We start from the raw sequence: 23,524 nt of genomic DNA, 5'->3' as shown, positions 1-23,524 counted from the left end.
TCAGCACTCTATTACCTACATTTCTATATCCCATCAAAATGCTTAAAAGAGGATGTAGTAGGTCAGCATGTGCCAACTTCATTGGGCCATAACAGCCAAACATGAGCTCATAATTTTGTAATAACCAGATATCCCATGGCTGTTGTTTTTTTTTTTGCCAAATTTCAGCAGGTAATAGGAATCAAATAAGCAAAGTATTAATGCAGTTTGTCTCTACCTGTGGCAGATGGATGACAAATAAACAGCCCAGGCCATTGGGCTTAGTGTCAGGAGGAAGGAGAGCTGGGTATCGGAGCATAATCTGAAATTGGCAGCTTTAATAGGGAAGGAAGCTAAACAAGGTACAATGTTTCCACTTCAAGATTATAAAACAGATTTTCTTGTCTCATACTACATACATTAATTTGATTTCATTAATATAAACAAAAGCTTGAATCTATATACGGCTATTACAAGATCTGTTCACTAAATATGCTGCTCCAAATAAGAGTGTTTTCTTCGACATGAGTCTGCAAACATGACTCTTCAACTGCACTGATAAATATTTTCTGGCGCATGGACATCAGCGCTGACAACATGCTGAATCCCTCGAGCTGCTGAATTTGTAAATGCCATCTGACTGTAAAAATCAAAAGTACAAATCAGATTAGAATTTAACTGCCATGGTGAATTATGTCATAGACTTGCCCAGATGCTATAGGAACTCCAGCTGGGCATGAATGCAATATTACATTATGATTATTAGCCAATCATAACCTTACTTTCCTCTTTGAAGATATTTCAATTGCGGACAATCATGTCTTGCAATTTTCAGTTTTAATTATACATCCAGTAGAATAATCACCTTACACATCCTGCAATTTCCTTCATTCAGCTTACTTATACTGAGTGTATTTGTTCTGCTTCATTGTCAAACCTCTATGATTCAACTTAACAATACAGTTAATTTGGTTACAGTGTTGCAAGAGGAAGAGAAGCTATTTTGATCCACTTTCTGCATTAAATGTTCTGCCCTAAACACCATTCAATATAATGTGTCACCCATTTTCATTTTTTAAATTGTTAATAAATTCACTTCCCCGTGCATCTTAATGATACTATAACAGCATCCTAGCAATAAGCTTGCCACATCCCTGGTTGTTGTTGTTGTTGTTTTGGGAAAAGATTTAAAAATGGCATAGGAAAGCCTTCACAGCAGATGCTACAAAATTCAGAACAAAATTAATCTCCATTTTGGGTCTGCATTCTTGTATGGTATGGGAGCAACTCTGTAGCAGACAAAAAAGCTCTACAGAGAATTATTAAAGCTGCCCAGAATATCATTGGGCTCCAGTACCAGCCCTGGATGACATCTTCACATCTCACTGTTTGAGGAAGTTGCACAACATTCTCAGAGACTCTTCCCATCCTGCTTACAATCTTTATGAACTGTTTATGAACTTTCTGGCAGAAGATACAGAACAATTGAAACTTGGGCCACACATTTTCTGAATAGTTTTTATCCCAGAGCTATAATTGCACTTAACAATGAACTTAAATACCACCATCAGTGAGCCTGTTGAACAGTATTACTTGGTCTGTTGTGTAGATGCTTCTGTGATTTTAGGAGGCAGGGAATTTTAGCGGGTGGGGAGGTGTTTGGGGATTGTCATGCGTGTGTGCATGTTGAGTCTGGTCTCTGGGTGATATGTGAATTTCGTATACTGTGTAAAGAATAAAGAATTCAATTCATATACAATTTCTGAAAAACCTGGTTGATTAGAAATGAATTGCTAAGGGTGAGTGGGTGGGTGAGTGAATGTGCATAGAATTTATATAACTCACTCAAAGTGTCTCAAGCAAAAAACAAAACAAAACCAGGAACTAAACTTTTTTAGTTCAACTTTTCTTCCTCCTTTATTACTTCCTCCTTTCTTACTAATCTTAGCGTCTAGTGTTCTCCTTGGAATATTCTTCTCAATATATATATATATGGCATTCAGCTTTGTTTGGGTATTTTCCCACATCATTATAGTTGTGCTTTTAAAGTTGTAGCAACATTTCAGCAGAATCTCATCTGCCATCATCAGGCTTCTGTATAGTGTTTGTCTGTGAGTCAGACTTTCACAGTTGTTTCAGTTTTAAATTTGGGGCAGCCTATTGCTGTGCCAGAATGGTTTTTTCTTTATCCTGATTGGTTGGGAGTCTTGGTCTGTGTTTATTGGTCTTGGAGTTTGCTGTGTTCTGCTTGATTGGTGTGTCTAATATCTTCTGTCTGTTTTGTAGCTTTTTTTGTCTTGATTGGCTGGCAACATTGTGTTCCTGTATTGGAGGCTTTTAGTGTGGCTTGGCTCTGAGTGAACGGATGGCTATCATTTATTAGGAAGCTAGGTTTCATCTGGGTGCCTGGTTGAGGTGTGTTTGAGCTGGAGGTATCAGGGGGAGTCTGTTTGTGCCCAGGTGTTTGCTTGGCTTGTGGTGTGGAGATTTTTTTGTTTGAGAGTGCAGGCTTCCAGATAATTGACAGTCTGGTGGAGTCATCTCTTCTATTCATGCTTTCAGGTCTTTTTTCAATCTCTAAGGCTTCTCTGATAATTCTGTAGCTGGGGGGCAAACACCTGGGCACAAACACATATAATATACAATATACACATACAATACACAATATATACATACAATAGACATGTTTACTTATTTCTTTCTTTAAAAATGCCAAGAAAATGACCAAGTGTTTACTGCGATTGTTTTGTTTAAACAAAGTTTTTTTTTCCTTTTGGCAACAAAACTAAATTTAATATTCAAAATCTCTTAAATTTCAAATTTGTTGGATTTTTTTTTTTTTTAGTTTTGTACTTGTATCTATTTGGTCACATGAAGCACTTCCTGTGTGTATGAGCGCTGAGTTAGTAGTCTGAAATACATGGAACTATTTCTGTTTATCCAATAAGTTTGAAGTGACCACTTTCTACAGTTAAGATAAGTTGGAGTCAGCCTTTTTGAAAGTCAATTCATGAACTGTTAATATCATATTCATGTATTGTGTTTCCTTGTAGCAGCTATACAATAAGTGAGGCCTTTATTCTTCCCATCATTCAAATAGAAACATATTTAATAGTAATTACCTTGTAGAATTATTTGTCTTCTGCTTCTTCTGTAGATACCCTGCAAGATAATCAGAGCAACAAAAAATCTTCACTAGAAAGAAGATGAAAACAATTTGCTCAATTATTTTAAGAATGAGAAACCCCAATGTATGTCTTTTCATTATCTACTTTAAGAAAGTTGTATAGTTTATTCACTCACGAGTCCTTTTTCTGGGTTTGATACAGTAGTCAAATCATGTACTTTGGGAGTGTCATCCACTACAGTAGACTAGCGAGTGAATAAACTATATGACTTTCTGAAAGAAGATAAGTTGAAATCACTACATACACAAAATCAAAATTTCAAAAATCAAAATCAAATCTACTGAAATTGCTTGTTATAAGAAGGAAAGTTTTCAAATCCTACCAGACAATAATTCTTCTCAACTTTTCCTGCTTTACGGTTCCTACTGTTTTTTTTTTTTTTTAAATTATTTTTGGACAAACATACATAAACAAAGCATAAAACCATGTTCCAATTACATACATACAGTATGTCAGTTGGTTACAAATATTTTGTGCATCTTCTCCATAGTCCTTGTTTACAATTGTTTGTATAGATTCTCACATTATCAATCAAATATATATGTATACATTATTATCATTGTTAATCATTTATTTGACTAAATTATTATTCCTTCATGTTATGCGAGATGTTCAAAATTTTAAATTGATTTATAATATAACAATTCATATTATCATACTAAATCCATCTAATAATAATACATCTTTATATTATATTCTGTATAATTCTATTCTCCTTATATTGTAAAATTCTACATATTTCATTACCATATTTTGTTTTCTAACCATTGATAAAATAAATCCCATATCTTATAAAATTGTTTAACTTCTTGTTCTCTAATTTCAAATGTCAATTTACTCATTTCAGCACATTCCATTATTTTCTTAATAACTTCCTCCTGCATTTTTCCAATTTTTAGCAAATACAATCCTAGCCACTGTTAACACCTTTACAATCAAATATTTCATTTCCCTACTGCCAGTTCCCACTGTTTTAAAAATCACTTTTGCCCTCTTGCTTGCTTCACTTAGTGATAATATTCATGTTCTAGCGAGGTCTGGCACAGTAAAATATCTAACTAAGCCAGCAGAAAGTTTGGTGGAGGTCCTTAGAGGTCCTGACATCTGACTGGGGTCAGGAGTCCCACAGAATTCTGGAAAGTAGAAAGCTTTAACTTTTGCTTATTATATCATCTGGACTCGAACACATAGAGAATCAAAATTACGTGAAGTATTAGTACTGCTTTATAAAATCTTAGTAAGACCACATCTGGAATACTGCATCCAGGTTTGGTCACCACATTACAAAAAAGATGTTGAGACTGTGGAAAAAGTGTAGAGAAGAGCAACAAAGATGATTAAAAACCTGGAGGCTAAAACTTATAAAGAATGGTTGCAGGAATTGGGTATGGCTAGTCGAGAGAAAATAAAGACTAGGTGGGAGAGACATGATAGCAGCATTCCAGTATTTGAGAAGTTGCCACAAAGAAGAGGGGGTCAACTTATTTTCCAAAGCACAAGAAGGTAAGAGAAGGAACAATGGATGGAAACTAATCAAGAAGCAACCTGGAATTGAGGAAAAGCATCCTAACAGTGAAAAAAAATTAAGGAGTGGAACAGCTTGCCTTCTGAAGTTGTGTGTGCTTCATCACTGGTGGTTTTTAAGAAGAGTCTGGACAACAACTTGTCTGAAATGGTATAGGGTCTCCTGCTTGAGCAGGGAATTGGACTAGAAGACCTCCAAGGTCCCTTCCACCTTTATTCTATTCTAACATTTTACATTAACAGAGTAATCAAGGAGAAAGATCCCAATGATCATTGCAGAAAATAGAGCAGGTTTGTTTCAATGTTCACTCACTAAAGTAAATACATTGGAAGCAGAAGGTAAACTAGGAAGTGCTACACAAGAAATTCTCTCTATCCCGAGTCTCCCTACTAGTGCTTAATATAGCATTTTAATGTAGTGGTTAGGCAACATTTCTTCTAAGTATTTCTTTTACCATTTTCATTCAGTTTGATGGAACAGAAGTGATTATGATTTTTTTTCAAGATATTGCAATGGAGTTGGACTCGACAAATGTGCTACCCTTACCATCACCAGGGGAAAAATAGTGAAAACTGAAGGAATCAAGATATCTTATGGAAATAACATCAAGAGTCTGGATGAAGAAAATCATTACAAATACCTGGGCATTCTTCCAACTGAGAACAACACACTAACATCAAGAAAAGGGTTAGAAGTGAATACATCATGAAGAGTGAAGAAGATCTTAAAGTTCAAACTGAGCATAGGAAATACCATCTAGGCAATTAACACCTGGGCAATTCCAGTGATTAGATACACAGCTGGATAGTGGAGTAGACTCAAGCACAACTATAAACCCTGGATAGGAAGATCAGAAAAATAATGACAATGAATCATGCCCTTCATCCACACAGACTCTACTTATCAAGGAAAATAGGTAGGTATGGAATGTTGCAAATATACCAGATGGTTGAAAAAGAGAAAAGAAACAATGGAATGCTATCTAAAATGCAGCAAAGCTACTATACCATGAAGGCTTACTGAATAACAGAGAGACCAAAGTGGCCTATAAGAAAGACTAAATAAAGTATAGCAAAGAGACATGGCAAGGCAAAGTATTAAATGGCCCAGCACCAAAAAAAAACCCCTCTTAATAAAAGTCATAGTACTTACACTTTATAATTAGCAGGATTATAATGACAAATAGAATTACACATGTTCCAATTCCAATGTATAGGCCTATCCGATAAGATGAATTCCTCACTTTCTTCTTTACCATTATAGACATATATGAAATATTCTAGAAAAGCAAATAAACAAAAAATATCACAGCAGAATCACACTGAGCTAAAGAGTTTGTTTAATGAAAGCTACCCAGAGTCAACTGGAGCCAGTAAGCTCTAAAATATATTAATTATTAACATTATTAGCATTCATCCCATCAATTCAAGATTTTAGTACAAGAAAGCCATTCATCAGACTACTTTTTATTCATTCATTCCCAACTCCTTAGAACTGACAGAAACTCTGTGTGTGTGTGTGTGTGCGCGCGCGCGTGTTTAAGAAAGATTTATTCAAACTTTAAAAGTATATAGTTGTTAATTCAAAATTTGACCCACAAAAGATTCAACTGGTTCTCACCCTTATGTTCTTTGGTAAATTAGTCATAAAAATATAAAATGTGCAAGTGTTCAGATAAACTCTTCTTTGGAAATGCTTTTTAAAAAGAAGAAGAGGGAGGTGAAAAAAAAGCCCATACCATGCAGTTACTAGCAATCTTAAAATGAGACATGATGGGAGATTGTAACAATAGAATCTCTATCTAGCAGTAAAGTAGCTACTGTTCCATTTATAATTCTCCTTAGAACCTTGGGGATGTAAATACTAAGAGCATTTGGATACACACAGTATTCCAACTGTGATTTGAATGGTCTTCATCACTGGTTGTTTATTAAATGTGTTACAGAAGGAGAGAACTGAGTACAATAATAACATTGGACTTCAATCTTTACTTTTTAAAATTGAATTTGGAGTTCTTTAAATTGTTTTTTCAAACTGTGCAATGGTAAATAGTATTCCCAGAACTGGGAAGGTTAAAAAAAAATAGTTCCTCACTCTTGCTAAGATTGAGCATGAGTGTGCTCTTCCCGAACCAGACCTCCACAGACTCCAGGCATTGGGTCAGGACCTCAACAGCATCCCTTAGTCCACCTGGTATTGAATTGTACAGTTGAATAACAATGTGTTGCTGATACCTGATCTAACCCAGCATATCATGATCAAATACATCAGAAACTGCTGGGAGATCAAGGAGCACCAGGATGAACACCAACCCCATCCCAGTTCTACCACAGATCATTGATAAATGCAACATTGTTGGCTATGAAAGCAAACTGGCATGGGTCCAGATAATGTGTTTCCCTTAGGGTCCTCTGGGACTTAACCCTGACCATCCTCCCTTACCACCTTCCCCTTAAAATGGAAGGTTGGAAACTGGATGGAAATTGCCCAAGATCATTAAGTCTAAAGATAATGTCTTAAGAAGCAGATGCACCCTGGTCTCTTTCAAGGCATTGGGGATTACCCTTTTCTCAGAGAAGCAGGCTAGTTACTGCTTGGGCCCAGTCACAGGTTATCTCCTATGCAGCCTTAACTATCCAGGGGAGACCTGGATCTAACAGATGGCCACATTTATGAAATGCAGAACTTCAGTACACTTTACTGAACTGAATTTACTCAAGATAATCCTATAAAAACTTGCCTCAGACAGTTCAACTAGACATGTCCACACAGAGTCCAATTCCAAGCAGATCCAAGAAGTTTTATTTGCCAGATAGAAGAATATGCCTCATAGTAACCCTGCACCTAGTTCAATGACACATTCCCATCAGGAATTGGGTCATCGAAAACAGGACCACAATTTAATCAATAGTATGGGTTCTTCCTTATATTTTGATCCAATTTGCTCTTCATCTTCCTCCAAAGCCATCCCAAGGTTCTTTTCTGGCTCTTCATTTCTCAGAGCTCCTCAGGAAATTAATTCTGTATTTTCTCAATGCTATATCCATTATTTATATTCCCAGAATAAACCTAAAATTTATAGCCAATTCCTGAAAATTGATGACACAAAGTATAAGTAAATAAAGCATGCTAGTTTTAGGAAGACTTAAGCATAAATAGCTACCAATTCATATGCACACAGAGAGAAACAGAGAAACATACACATTTTTATATTGATACTTACATTGGGTGGAGATTCAGTAATGAATATCGATTTTGGTTCAGAAATAAAATTAGACGTACTAAAATATATAGGTGTTGTATGAAGCGATGCTGAAAAATAAGATTATTAACATAGAATAAAACAAATTTGTATTCATATAACTCTATACATACATACATACATACATACATACATACATACATACATACATGCATACATACTTTTGGAAGACAGAATTCCATAAAATTTGTAAGGATCATTCATTCTATTTTTTCAACATCCATTTTCACCAGTAAGCAAATCTTATAGTGTTAAATTGATATTTATGTCTGAACATGCTTTTTGGGGTTCATGTTTGCTTTAATTGGATTGCATAACTTGAGATACATCATTTCAAATGACATACAGACCCTTACATGTATTTATAAATACACACACACACACACACACATGAATACATGAATATGCACATACATACATATTTTATGTATAGATAGATAGATAGATAGATAGATAGATAGATAGATACATACATACATGTAGGTGACACATACATACATAACAAAGTATATGCGTGTGTGAATAGAGTTGTATCTTTTATAAAGAACACAGTAGAGTTGTTTAGAAGAGTTCCATATCAAATGAAACCCAGAACCAATGTTAATAACTGTATCATAATTTATAAATAGCACATACATAATACATAACACATGTAAATATCACTTTGTATAGCAATAGCACTTAGACTTATATAATGCTTTATAGTGCTTTACAGCCCTCTCTAAGTGGTTTATAGAGTCCGCATATTGCTCCCAACAATCTGAGTCTTCAGAAGGATGGAAGGCTAACTCAACCTTCAGCTTGGTGGGATTTGAACTGCCAAATTGCAGGCAGCCGGTAGTCAGCAGACATAGCCTGCAGTACTGCACTCTAACCACTGTGCCACCGAGGCTCTTAATATACAATTTTAGATGGTACTGACTAGCAGTGAGACACAGTCATTAGATTAAGTTCATAAAAATACTTCTTTTCAAACTTACAAGCATATTTTTTTTAAAAAAATAATCCCTTGTAGTAAAGGAGAATGTGACAAATTTAAATTTAAATCTTCTACTCACCTTCCTTGATCAGTAATTTGAAAAGCATTTTCCCATCATTGAACCAGCCTTGATATTCCACTCGACAACAATATGTCCCTACATCGTCTTCTGTTATGTCAACAATGGTCAGAGATACATCTCCTTGACTGACATTTCCCATTAGATGGTATTTTTGGAGTTGCCCATCTATCTTCAGATTTTTATTAATGCTAATCATTTTATCGGAACAACTACCCAGTAAAGGGCAACTTCGTCCCCAACAAGTATCTGTGAATTCATTGTTCTTAACTGAATAATGACAGGGTAGAGTGATGTTTTCACCCACTTTTCCTTGTATGACAGTTTCAGCATATGATGTGAAGCAACCTGTAGAAGAAATGCTACAATTGTTTTTTTTTTAAACCAAGCAAACAAGATTGGATTGGGACAAATTAGGCCATACCTTCTAGAATTTTCTTCTAAGCAGTTTTCTTTTGAACACAGGTGTCAAACTCAAGGGCCGCAGGATGGATCCAGCCTTCAGGGTGCTTAGATCTGGCCCATGGGGCCGGCCTGGACATAACAAAGGACCAGCCCATGGTGCCTCTGCTAGCAAAAATGGGGCACGGGAGCCCCCCACAAAGATTTTGGCCACCAGAGTGCTCCAAGAGGCCATCCAGGCCCAAAATAGGACCTCTAAAGTGCTCCAAGAGGCCTTCCAGGCCCAAAACAGGGCCTCCAAAGTGCTGCAGGAGGCCATCCAGGACCAAAACAGAGTACTGCAGGAGGCTGTTCTTGACTCTGAAGGTTATAAAAGGGTGGAAAGGTAAAATATTTTACCTTTCAGGCTTGCAGGATTCTGCTTCTATAGCCCATGTCAATAATTTATAGTCTTCCTATAGATAGTCTTCCAATTTATAGTCTTCCTATGGAGTCAATTTCTTGATCTGATCTCTCTCTCATAAGGTGATCAAGATCAAATATTAAAAAAACAAAATCACAGAAATGCATGCCTCTCTATTTTTATAAGTGTATAAAACCACGTGTGTTTTTATACTCCGGCCATGCCCACCCCCACCCACTCACCCCTGGCTCTCAGAGATCAAGCACAACCCTGATGTGGCCCTCAATGAAATTGAGTTTGACACCCCTGCCTTAGAAGAATGAAATTATCATCTGAAATATCCTCCCAAACAGATACTGTGACATCACTGCCTCAGTTTGCTGAGTAATATAAAGAAAATAAAAGCAGGGTGGAAATGCTGATTAAAACAGATAACCCACGCACACCCTGTGGTTGCCTGCCAGGAACTCTATTCCTTCCCTCCAGATTAAAATTTTATGGTTAAGTAACCTTTTTTAAAATGTTCATAAAAAGACCAAATTCAGTAGCATGTACTCACTGTGGAAGTTTATATAATAGTTGGTTACTGTGGAAGTTTATGTGATAGTTGGTTACTACTACTATTTATAACATGTTGTAACTTTTCTGACAGAGGGTCTATACTACAGCATTTTCACACATTGTCTTCTCAGCCTAGCAAACAACCATTTTCTTAGTGGATTACGTGTTATCTTACCACAAATGAAAGAACAATTACACAGTTGCTGTGACAGGAAGACCTTTGGTTCAGAGCTAAGAGTCACCCTACATGGGAAATGGGCAATAAAATAAATAAATAATATTCTGCATTAAAAAACTTTAAAGCATGCTTTTGTTTTTGAGAGTTAGTTTCACATATCTTTGCACCATTTTTGTCACTATATACAATGGCTAGAAGGCCATTTTTTCGTATTTTATTCTTATTTTATAAAATTGGGAAAATATAATTAAGTCACTTATTTGCCCAATGGAGATAATGCTCAATTGAGAAACCTCAGAAGTTCTTAGCACACAGTTGTCACTGTCTGTTTTAAGCCAGATAATCATGAAAATTGGAATTAATGTTAGATATATAGTCTCAACATGATTACAACTAATCCTTTCCAGTTGCCATTAATGAAGATTATAGATCACCCACTGCCTATACTAAGTTGCCCTACACAAGGTAATCAAGGAGCCTCAAATTTGCAAATGTTATTTATAAAAGTGTATACATTTTATTTTGACTTTTGCTTCTTTTTGCACTCATATTAGAAAAAAGATTTAGATGTAATATTGGAAATTAATAGTATCAACTTCAATGGACACTCTAAATAAGACAGTGCTGGTGTTGGATTAATATAAGCATGCATACTACCTTTATTTCCTACCATGTAAAAAAAAATAACGTATGAAGATGATGTCAATATATTAATTTTCAGTCATTCATCCATCCCATTTCTATCATGTTTGTTCAAATGTGAATTTGCATCCTAGTATTGGAATGGCAGCTTTAAAATACATGCAATAACTTGCCAAAGTTCTGACCAAAATCATACTAAAAATCCTCTAAGAGATTGAAGCAATACTGTTACAAAGATGTTATCTATGTAGCTTTAGGAAAATTTAGTTACCTGTTAATATCATGAGCAGGATCTGTTTCAGAAGCAAGCAAGAAAACATGGCAAAGGACAAACCGCAGAAAAGATTTCCTTCTACCTATTTAATAGAAGGCTTGTTTCCCAAACAAGTTTCTGAACTTCTGTGACTTCTGACTGTCGCATGTCATCAGTCACACACACTTTATGTAGCTTTGACCAGAACTTCCTCTTCCTGTCCTAAATTTGGCAGTCTCTAGAATGAAGCCTTGCCTGAAACAGTTGTGTGGACGTAACTGTGGCAGTGGTGGGATTCAAAAAATTTTACTACTGGTTCTGTGGGCGTGGCTTGATGGGCATGGCATTCCCACCCCACTCCAGGGGAAAGATACTGTAAAATCTCCATTCACAGCCCACTCCAGGGGAAGGATACTGTAAAATCTCCATTCCCTCCACACCTCACTAACCTGCTTTCCAGCTCCATTCTCCTGTGCAGAGCAACAAAAGAAAACCCATCCGATCATCTAGGTCTCGGGAGGCAGAAAATAGATGGGAGCAGAGCCAGTCAGAGGTGGTGTTTGCTGGCTCTCTGAACTATTCAAAATTTTCGCTACCAGTTCTCCAGAACTGGACAGAACCTGCTGAATACCACCTCTGGACTGTGGTTATGTTCAAATTGGATGGGATGGGACAGAACCGGATGGAATGGAATGGAACGGAACAGAACAGAACACACCAATTCAAAGAACTGGATTTCTGCTGGGCTTGCTTTAGCTTTGAAATGTTTTTTTAGTTCTATTATTCCAAAATGTTGTTTTCCCTTTTTTTCATTACAATCATAATAATTCCAAATTGGGGTTAAAAAAAATTACAACTGTAAAATACCTCCTTAATTCAGAGTCAGTGTAAGGTACAGCTGCATAAATTCAAACTACTTAATTAAAACAATTAATTAAATATGTTGTCCAATGACATGAAAGGCTTACAAAGTACGTGACCCCAAACTGAACAGAAAGGTAATTTCACAGTTAAGGCTCCTGTATCAAAAATGTCTTATTTTTAGATGCTGCATAGCAAATTCTTGGCAAATGTGGTGCAAATGTGGTGCTGGCATTCCTACCAGGGCTCAATATTTTCCCCCATAAAAGTCTCCACTGATAACAAGAGTTCTACAAACAGCCAGTGTGTGTCTGCTTCTTGGAAGTGAGTACAAGTCCTTCCATGGCAAGTATATTTCTCAATTCCTGGACTAGGGAAATCTCTATCCATAGTGATCGTCGTCCCCACCCCCACAGCACCACCTCTAGCAGTATCTTTCTTTCTAAGAATGCTTCTGAACTGTAGACAGGCTCCATTGCTATGTTAGAAAATAGAAAGTGGGGGGGGGGAGCAGGCGCAATCACATGAGCGATGCATCAAAAAGAAGCAAAGCTTCAATCGCATAATCATGGGTGTGTCTTCACTTTGTTGGGAAGTAGGACCGTCTATCCAAAAACTGGATTGTCGAAGGAAGTCCTAGAGGATTATATTCGATGGTAGAGAGCAACTTCAGCCCTTTGTTTTCTAACAACATATTTTGTTCTATCACTTGCATACCAACTTTAACTTTATCCAACTAAACCTGAGGGTAACAAGAAGGTAGTAGGGTTCCATTCCATGTTGAATGAGAGGCAAAAGGTTCCTGATACCTGTGTGAAACCCTGACCACTCCTGACCCGTCAGTGAACCAACAGACAACAATGCCAAAGACTGCTTAAGTTTTTCCCCCTATATTGACACATAGGCAGAAATTGACTTAAGGATATTTCTCATAAAGAAATTGACAAAAGCAGCAACTCAACCATAATCAAAGAAAAAATGCTTAAGACTTGGAAATCCTTTACTCACACAATGTGATTCTTCTAATACCAGACCCATCACCCAAAAACTAACACCTGAACACATAAAGGAGCAAAGATTATCACGCCTACAGGGTGAGAAAGCTGCATTTTCTCCCTATTAGACTCTACGTAGTATGTACCCCCTGAGTCAAACATGGTTGTGCTTCCTGAACAAAGAACAGGCTTTCCTATAAATATCACTATACCCATCTTTTAAAGTCATGGCTACATCGCCTGTTTTACTGTCAAATAAACTCTTATCTCCACTCCAAGCAGCTGCCTTGTCTTTTTTTTTACCTGGTCTGGTTCAATTTTCTTCTATCATCTGGACCAGGGGTTAAACTCAAGGTCCGTGGGGCCGGGCCGGAAATATCAAAGGACTGGCCCATGGTGCCTCTGCCAGCCAAAATGAGCCATGCATAGGGCCCATAGGGCCCCCATGCAGCCAGTTTTCAGGCTCCCCAGCCTCCAGCAGCATTCTGCCGGCCAAAACCAGGCTGCGTGGAGGCCTTGTGGGACCTCCATGCAGCCCATTTTTGGCTGTCAGTGTGCTGCTGGAGCCCGGGGAGGCCAAAAATGAGGGGCCTTGTGGGGCCTCCGTGGGGCCTGTTTTTGGCTGGCAGAGTGTTGCAGGAGACGTTTGTTCCATCTCCACCACCCGCTGCTTCCCCCTCACTAGCCTGGGGAGAACTACAATGCTGATCTGGCCCTTGAAGAAATCCAGTTTGACACCCCTGATCTGCACCATAGAAAGGATGGAAGGGGGAAGGTGTAAAGAAAGTTAAGAAAAACAAAAGCACGTTTTAAAACTAGAAAAGTATTAGGAAGAAGGTCAGATTGGTTTTACCCTAATTCACTGGGATATAAGAGGAAAGGAACGGAAAAATCAGTCAGGCAATATTTTTATCATTCTGCAAAGAGACAAAAAAATCAGCAAAGAAGATTCTTTTTTTTTTTTTGTTTTCTTTTTTGATTCTTTTAGCATGGATTCTATTCTGGATACTCAACTTTATTCCTACTAAAGTATGATTCAATAAAGCATCATGTCCTTCCAGCTAAGTGTGAGTTTTATACTTCACACCAGCCTCTGAAGCATTCTTAAAAATAAAGCAATGGGGTAAAATGATGTGGTTAAAATCCTGTACTGTGTTGGGAAAAGTGCCCATCTCCTCAGGAAAAAATGCCAAGATCATAGATTGGGGAAGAGAGAAAACAATCTCACTAGATTGGTTTCTGGTAAAAGGATATTTTATGAATGGAAAACACAGACCAATATTGTGTTATATTACAACAGAATACAGGTGTTTATTCCACTGATATATGACTAAAATTAACAAAACCATCAGAAATACTTTTTGAGGCCATTTAGGCATCTGTATTAAGTAAATAATAAGCCTTACCAAACTCATGTAGTTCCATGATTAGTCTAAAATTTAATCAATCCAAAATTAATTCAATAGTTTTGGTCTGAGGGATTCAATATGTTGGCTGGATTTTTTTTCAAGCTACCTAAAGATTTTAGAATTTTGCTCAAGTGTGCACTTAACTTTCTCAGCAAACCTATGCAAAATTTAAGCTGACAGTTTGCAAAACCTTATAAAAGATTAAGAGAAGGGGAAAATGACATTAAGAGAACTCCAATTAAAAAACTCATTCCCTTCTGATTGTATATTTTATGTACTCTCTCTTCCCATGACACAACTTTTGATGAGTGGGCCAATCTTTGAGCCAATGCATTTTAGACAGAAACTTTTTAATAGGTAAGCAAATGAAACCTTTACAAGACAGATCACAATTGCAGTTTGTAATTACTGTTTAGATGTCACAGAAGTGAAATTAATCTGAAATAGACCGGATTAGAGCAAAGGCCAAATTCTCACAAATCTTCCAAAGTGTAATGTAGTCCAATTACAATAAATTAATATTTCTCAATAGAAAAATAAAAGTGCAGCAGAAGCAACCATGAAAACAGGTTTGATGTCATTATGGCAGAAACCAGGGTGAATTTGGATATATAAACATAATTAAAGAAGCACTCCTACTGTGAAAAAAGCTTCATTTTAAATCAACTTCAATAAGAATTAGCTAAGTATTTAATGGGTACACTGAAGCCTGAGTAGGTGACAATTTTCCAAATTAAAGCCATTATCCCCATTGTTCAAAGAGGTACTAAATGCCTAATCAATTCCCTTTACCTAGATTCCACATGCCATGATGGGTCAAGAATCCATGTGGTCAGCCAGACTTTTTCCAAAACCTTGTGCTCATCATTAGACTGTAGCAGCTGGAACCAGTCCCACACATACACACTCATGGTTTTCTGAATGCCATTCCTTAATTTTTACAGCATGAACATCAAGCTTTAAGAAAACTCCTGTGAATTTGCTTTCAGGTCTTAGATCATTGTCACAACAGACATCTGAAGAATCCATCTCCATCAGTGTGCCTGATTGTAACAGTCCTCTAATCACCCAGAAAACTCTGTACTGGATAGTCACTAGAGAAACAATAGCAGCAAAGTAACTTAGTTTGCAGTTCTTAATATCAAGTTGAAGGCACAATTTTGGGCTTTCATCTATTCTCAGCACTATTCAGTTTCTTTTATTTCTTTATTTCACTCTTGAGACTCAAGCCATTTGCCTTCAAACTATTTATTCCTTATTGGCAATTCTTGATGTTGAATGAGTCCTCTTATGTTGCAGGATGCTTTCTATCTTATTGTTCTTGAGGGTCTCAATGCAAATGCATTTCCATGTGCATTTTGAATTTGTGCAGCTAATATGGAAAGGCATGACAGTAGCCATTCTGATGTGCCTGGATTACATAAGGCCACTGCTGGTGGAATCTGCTAAGCTAATGGGGTCAGAAGAGTTCAATATCCAGGCTCTTGGGGTGGAATCATGGCTATGGGGTGGAAATACATTCCATGAGAATAACTCTAGATCCTTTTAGAGTCCCTCAGTAGTGTTCAATATCATTAATTGTGGTATCCTTTTAAGTTGTCTATAATGGTTGGGAATATTTATTTTGCAGCTATTCAATTTTTTAATTAGGAAGTGAAGTTATAGAGGGGAAGGGAGGTTGGCTCCACTGTTCTTTTATAGATACCACCAAACCTGATGTTTTTTAATATCTATATGCAATTGCTGAGAGAAGACATCCAAACTTAGCCTTTGAGCTCAGCCGATCAGTTTAGTGCTGCTTCCTACTAAGGAAAAAAAAAAACCATCTCCAACAGTATATTTAAATATTAAGACTATTGGAGGTATCTTCATAAACAAGCTGTACATAATTAGGGGAGAAAAAAAGTCAACTCCCATTCTTCCACATCCTAAATTATTTTCATCTATTTTCAAGAAAAATAACTTCTTTGTTCCACAGCTGTTTATAAATTCTTTTTGATCCAGAACTATTTTTCTGCTTCTCTTTACATGGGCTCTATCTATTCTCAGCACTGTAGTGCTATTAAAAGTACTATTAAAATAAACAGATTATAAAAAGCTATCTTGGTTTGGTCCCCACTGTACAATTATGTTAATATTTACTAAATATGAAATGCCAAACAAAGATGGAACATTGAGGCAAAAGCACTCATGCATATTATAAAGTGTAGATGAATCAACATTGCAAAGGTAGTAGGTAGCTAAAATATTATCACTGCCACCAATTATCATTAGTTATACTAGGATAAAATATCCAAGCACAATTTTTGGATAAGTATTTTTTTACATAATTAAATTCCTGAGATGAATTTTAATTACTGTTCTCTTTGTTAACCAAACTATTTTCTAATTTTGAGATAACTCAAATTAACGCAATAAAATAAAAAATATCTATACCCAGCATACAGGGAAAAATAAACACTTGAAAATCAGCACAAAAATAATTAGTATTATTGGAAAGCTGCTTTTGAGAATTGGAAGATTTTCTAAATTGCATGATATATGGTATAAAGAAATAAAATCATGGTGGTGGGGATAAATAGAAGCAAAACATTACTGACTTTCTCTAATACTTTTAATTGGTACAAAATCACCTCTGGTTACACCATACTAGCAAAGTAAAAATTCTATAAAGATTGCAGTCAGGAAAAATGTCTGCCAACCTCACATTTTCCCCAGTAAATAATGGAATTTGGGAAAATTGAATTATTGAATCTTCAGAGATCAAAAATAATCTCATTACCTTGTAACATACACAACTTAATTTGTTCTTTGGTATGTATATGTTAGTATTTGTTCTTGGAACTATTTTTTCTTGGCCCATAATAATCATCTTTCTGTAGAAACTTTTCCCAATTGTACAGAAATTTAGAAATTAGGGGAAAAATAGAAATGTTTTAAGTGCATGGTATGTGATATAAATATTGAATATATACATACTATGGAAATGCTGTTTACATATTTCCAGTTCTTTAGTAAACACATACGGACACAAAGATTTCAATGCAGTAGTTCAAATATACTTAAGTCAGCATTAACAAGCAGTTATCATCTGAGGAACAACTTTTACAACCCAAATTGTTGTATATTTAAATCAGAAGGAAGCAATATGGCTCATCCTGCAAAATACAAGGCTAATTTGGATCAAATCTTCTGTTAAATATTTTAAAGACAGTTATCTCAAAGAATTTAGAATTTCATTCTTTTTAATGTTAGCTGCAAGCTTCCTTACCTTCAGAAGCAGTTGCTTTAATTCACAATTCATAACAATTTTTTACTGTTTTTACTTCCAATTTGTATATATAACAATATTGCTGTGTCTTTTAATTTAACCTAAATAAGGAATCACCACATGTATTTAAATTCCTTAAACTACTTACCATATTTCAATAAATGGCCATCAGCAAAATTTGGATACTGATGAATTGCATAGTCAGCATAACAGGTAAAGTTATCAGTAAGATTGATGGTTCTTTAAAGTCAAGCATAGATATACATGCAAAAACTAAACAAATAAATTATCAATATTTACTGATTTATACACTGTGTTCCATTACTGCTTAAATTATCATAGCAAAAGGAAAAGAAACCACATATTCTAATTTCTTAGCATCAGTTGCAGGTTCCCTGAAAATCACAACTCCCAAAGCTTTTTCATGTCATTTCATCAATAATGCTACACATGTTAGCATCTTTATCTAAAACCTGATCTTTTTTTACACTAGAGACTGTTCTTTGCTGTTCATTCAATCCAGTACAGTTTATGCTGTCTTCGGTGTCCATTGGTTCAGCTTTTATTCTCATTCCTCCATCTGAGTGAGGTAAATCTTCTGGCAGAGAAGCCAAGCAATTCTGAATCATTTCAACAACTCGTTCTAGATGTTTCTGAAATCTCTCTGCAGTTTCTAGACGCTGACGTTTCTGCACTTCCATCATGACTCTCAAAGTCTCTCTGGCTTGGTGAGGTCTATATTCATTTATAAGGTGATGTACATGAACAAATAGCAGTTTTAAATCTTCCAGTTTCTCTTCTCTTTTAATGCTGCCTGGGCTTCTTATTAATATATCCAAGAGATCTAAGAAGTTGACCAGGATAGACATATTGAGTTTCCTTAGCTCCTTTTTATGATCAAACTGCATGGGATGCAATCGTTCAATACCCTGGCTTTCTAATGGTCGAATAATTAAGTCATCACACTGGAACTGATTTCCAAACATCATATAGCTATCTTTAATAGGTGGTGGAGGCTTAGGAGCTATACCTTTCCGAATATTTTCATCAGTATATTCTTTTATATATTGCATTGGAGGTGGAGGGAGGGCACTCACTTGCTGAGGTTCACCCATTGTAGCAGAACAAATTGCTAGAAGAGATAAAATTTGCAAACATAATAAAATTAGCTTTTAAACACTACCTACAAGACAGATAAGTATTTATAGATTCCAATAAAGGTAAAACATTTCTGTCCAATACACCAAATAGTTAAGAATACTATTTACTAGCACAAATTATGGAGTTATCTGGCACCTATTTATAGAGGATTTAAAATAAATTGACAAAAATAATTTATATTACTCACAATACATACTTGGAACATATGCCTAAGAACATGTAAGAGGGTTGGACACAATTACTGTTTTAATATTCTATTCATATTATTGCTCACTAATTTGCAATTATGTATAAATTTGATCCTACTGTATTTTCAGTTCTACTACCAACCATAACACATATTTTAAGAAATACAGATTTGATGATACATTCAAGATCTACTCCACCTCCTTGTCTTATGCAGGAATTGACTTCTACAGTAACATCACATTTCATGAAAGATAAAAGCTGATATAATTTTGATAAACCTTTACAGCAAAGTTGGGAACGTTCACTTCCTACACACTGTCTACTGAAGCCTATTCCTAGATATGTTATGTATATTCTAACAGTACTGAAGAGGCCATTCCAATATATACTAAGTCCACATCACTTTTTTCCTGACTCCCTGTTCTCTTTCTTTCGGTACTAAATATAAAACTACATTGACTTTAAGAAGAGAGAGTCAGCAGCAAAAATTATCCTATATAACTATAAAACAGGATACAGATTTGGGATCGTATGCAAACCTGGATGAGAATAGAAATAGAAATAGAAATAAATAGGGATAGGATAGAATATAATTCTTTATTGGCCAAGTGTGATTGGACAACACAAGGAATTTGTCTTTGGTGCATGCCCTCTTAGTGTACGTAAAGGAAAAAATACATTCATAAAGAATCATAAGATACAACAGTCAGTGATAGTCATGGGTTACTACTATAATAAGCAATCAAATCACACTAGGAAACAAAACAATATAAATTGTAAAGATACAAGCAACAAGGTTATAGTCATAAGTGGAAAGAGATAGGTACTAGGAAGTGTTATTATAATCTAGTAGTAGAGATATAATAGTAATACAAACTTAGTAAATTGGTTCGAAGAAATTAAAGTCGTGCCTAATCCGTTAATCTCTCTTCTCTTCTTTCCTCCCATATTAAGGAATAGCTAAAAAATGAAGACAAGGAGTCTAGTTGAATTATGGGCGAAGAACACGAAAATATCATTTAAGGAAAAAACGCCCCGCTGATAGCAGATAAACTGCAAGTCTTCCAAACTCAGGCCTCTTAAGGCTCCTCTTCGGGCAAAACAAGCGGAGGACGGAGACTCCCAAAAAGCACCGGGGAGCAGTCAAGAGTTGGTCCCAGCAGTACAGAGGAGGGGAATCCCGAAGCGAACACCTTTGACTTACTTGATATCACACTCAACAGACACCCCAAACCAGTATCCTCTCCGCTTCTCCTCGGCAACAAACAATCGCTTCCGGCGCGCGACGTTAATGCATGTGGCACACCGCTCTCCTCATTGGCTTCCGCGGAAGGGCGAACGCCTCCAAACCGGAAAAACGAAACAGACGCCGTTTGAAGCAAATCGCAGGCCGATAAAAGGGGCGGGGCGGAGGAACTTGCGCGTGCGGCGTTCGTTGCGAGCCGGCTGTTGTTTAACGGGCATTTTGTCTTCTTCAACTTCTCCGTCGTTGCTTTTCTTCTTCTTCTTGAAGTCGTGCTAAGAAGAGGCCTTTAAGCAGATGGGGGGCGGGGGGGGGGTTGTTTTCGGGTGGCACATATTTCCCGAAATGTTATCGTGGTTTAGAGGAGCCGTGGAATTATCTAGGGTTTCATTGTAGCTGTGATTAGGCGGTCACACAAATGTCAGTCAAATTCTTTCAAAATCAGATCTTCCCTGGGAAGTGTTCGTGTTCGTGTTTAAGAATTTTAAAATGGGTTCGTGCCATTTTCCCCACTGCTAGACTAATTGCTCTACTTAACAAATTTCCCGTTACTGCAGATAGAAGGTGGGGGAATCTAAAAACTTACTCTGACTATATATTGTGACTTCCCTGTGAACTTGCAAGTTGGCTATAGGAAATAAGGTGAGGGTGGTTTTCAAAACTTGTGAATACAGGATTGTTCATAAATGTAAAATAAAGGATTGTGTAACTGATTTGCCACACCCACAGTCTTACTAGAAGTTGAAGTACCTGGTGCTAAGATACTATGGTAATTTGGAAAATAATAACTTGAATTGTATGTATACATTTATGTAATAAAATAATCCTCTGAAGGTACGCTTTCCTGAAACAACCAGTTGTACAAAGCTGGAGTTGCCAAAAATAAACAGATTGTCCAATTTTGTAGATTATTGTCAGTCAATTCTAGAAGAGAATTAGAACAAACTGAAACTGTTCCGAGAGCAAGGCTGAATTTATTCATTAAGATAGCCTGATGCTGGAATGTGCAGTGGGTGATTTTGTTCATTCACCAGAATTAAAATAGAATATCCAATTTGGTCCATTTATGCACATGGAATATTTACTTGCATTTTACCATATTCTGGTCAGTAAAATGTCTTGGGAACCTCCTGTATAACATGTTGGGAGACCCAAAATATCTTTGCTGTTTTAAAACCAGCTGTTAAATTTCTTGACCATTAAATATTCAAATCTAAATTTACCCTTGTATCTGTATGGTTTATATATTATTGTAGGTATTTGTTTTATCACCTGGATTGGCTTAATGTTTTTGGTGGCTCAGGGTAAAATATGGTGGTTAGATACAATATTGGGCAACTAGGTAGAAAAGAGATTTTCAGTAGTTTATGCTTATGCTCCCAGAAAAGGAAGCATATTCTTCTGTCCTAAAGTGACTTTTTTATGTTATCAGGACAGTCTGTGTTACTACTGGTATGTTGATAACTGTGCCTGGGAAATTGTAGTTGAAATATATGTATGTTCTGGTAATGAAAACATTTTTGTCCCTTTTTAATAATGCAAAATGCTAAAATACTGTTAGATGAAAACAAGATCAGTTCTTAAAATTATGAGTCCACATGCTGCCAGTTGAAATTCAGAGGGTATTCCTCATTGTAGAGCCTCACTTCTTCATATCTGGAAGATGGGTATTTGAGGTATCTCACTAGTCACATCTACCCACTCTTATCAGATCCAACAGGAAAGATATATTGTGAGTCCTGCCCATGAAAAAATGTGATCTGATGAGACCCAGGAGGACATCTTTTTTTTGCTGTGAACCCCTACCCTTTGGAACACCAGTAGATCAGATTGGTTCCATCTTCCAAAATAGCCTGATGACATGCCTTTACCATCTTGCCTAGGGATCCAGGAACATAGACATGAAGTGTTTATATTACTAGGGAAACTGTACTCGCCCACTGATAGTTTTGTTTTTATGTTATTTGCTATTTTGTTGTATTTTGTTGTGTTTTTTAGCTTTGTTTGCTGCCCAGACTCACATATATAAATATAAATAAACCAAATTAATATAAATATACCAAATACATATGAAAAGAAAATATTTGTAACACAACATAAAGAATATAGTCGATTTCATATTATCAATACATATTGTCACAATACATATTATCCAATATGTTTCTACCTCTAGTTTTCCAAATGAATTTCACATGAAAAATACATTGTTAATAGATCAAATGAAAACAAAAATGTATTATTTTGTGGTCCACTTTATTACATATGTTATGCCACACTTGGGCAGCAGAGAGCAGCACTAATCATGGCTTGAGAGGAACTGTCTTTTGCTTTATGAAATACAGTGATCTGTAGAAAGCACTAAACATACTTCAGGATGAACAGTTATGTTTTGCCATGCTTTTATAGAAAACAGCCTTTTGCTTTGAGAAATGCAAGTAGCAGGTTTGGAAGATTTAGGGTTGAAAAAACGATATAGAGCAGTGGTGTCAAACTCACTTCATCATGGTGTTGTCATGTGATGTATTGGGACTTCTTTTCCCTTCGCTAAACCAGATGGGGGCAGGGCCAGCACATGATACATCCAGCCCGCAGGCCATGAGTTTGACACCCTTGATACAGAGGGAGCAACAACCCATTCCAAATGTTTCTTTCTGAATCAAATATTTCACTTTTAAGTGAAAGCTTCGAATGAAAAGGATTTTTTTCAATAGCAAAATCATAGATTTGAAACCAGAGATATTTTTATTGGGAATTTTACCTGAAATATATAGTAAAGACTTGAAATATCTGATTGTAAATGTATTAACAGCGGCTAGGATTGTATTTGCTAAAAACTGGAAAAATGAGAAAATACCATCACAGGAGGAAATTATTAAGAAAATATTGGAATGTGCTGAAATGAGTAGATTGACATTTGAAATTAGAGAACGAGGATAAACTTTAT

General features: G+C 36.2%; 2 protein-coding genes across 2 annotated transcripts; both read right to left on the bottom strand.

Annotated features, from left to right (window-relative positions):
• Positions 1-289: 289 nt before the first annotated feature.
• Positions 290-11,628, bottom strand: HAVCR2 (hepatitis A virus cellular receptor 2). The gene is made up of 6 exons (XM_026696140.2): positions 11,470-11,628; positions 9,013-9,360; positions 7,916-8,004; positions 5,845-5,971; positions 3,102-3,141; positions 290-619 (listed from the first exon to the last, which is right to left on the bottom strand). The coding sequence occupies exons 1-6, from the start codon at positions 11,516-11,518 to the stop codon at positions 526-528; spliced, it is 747 nt and encodes a 248-aa protein (XP_026551925.1). The 5' UTR covers positions 11,519-11,628; the 3' UTR covers positions 290-525.
• Positions 11,629-17,317: 5,689 nt separating this feature from the next.
• Positions 17,318-20,666, bottom strand: MED7 (mediator complex subunit 7). Its single transcript, XM_026696670.2, has 2 exons — positions 20,542-20,666; positions 17,318-19,119 (listed from the first exon to the last, which is right to left on the bottom strand). The coding sequence occupies exon 2, from the start codon at positions 19,100-19,102 to the stop codon at positions 18,410-18,412; it is 693 nt and encodes a 230-aa protein (XP_026552455.1). The 5' UTR covers positions 19,103-19,119; positions 20,542-20,666; the 3' UTR covers positions 17,318-18,409.
• Positions 20,667-23,524: the final 2,858 nt, after the last annotated feature.

This window comes from Pseudonaja textilis, chromosome 2, assembly GCF_049901715.1.
Source record: "Pseudonaja textilis isolate UNSWEBS1 chromosome 2, rPseTex1.2, whole genome shotgun sequence".
NCBI lineage: Eukaryota > Metazoa > Chordata > Lepidosauria > Squamata > Elapidae > Pseudonaja > Pseudonaja textilis.
The sequence above is the reverse complement of the archived record's forward strand: the minus strand, read 5'-3'. Positions and strand labels throughout refer to the sequence as shown.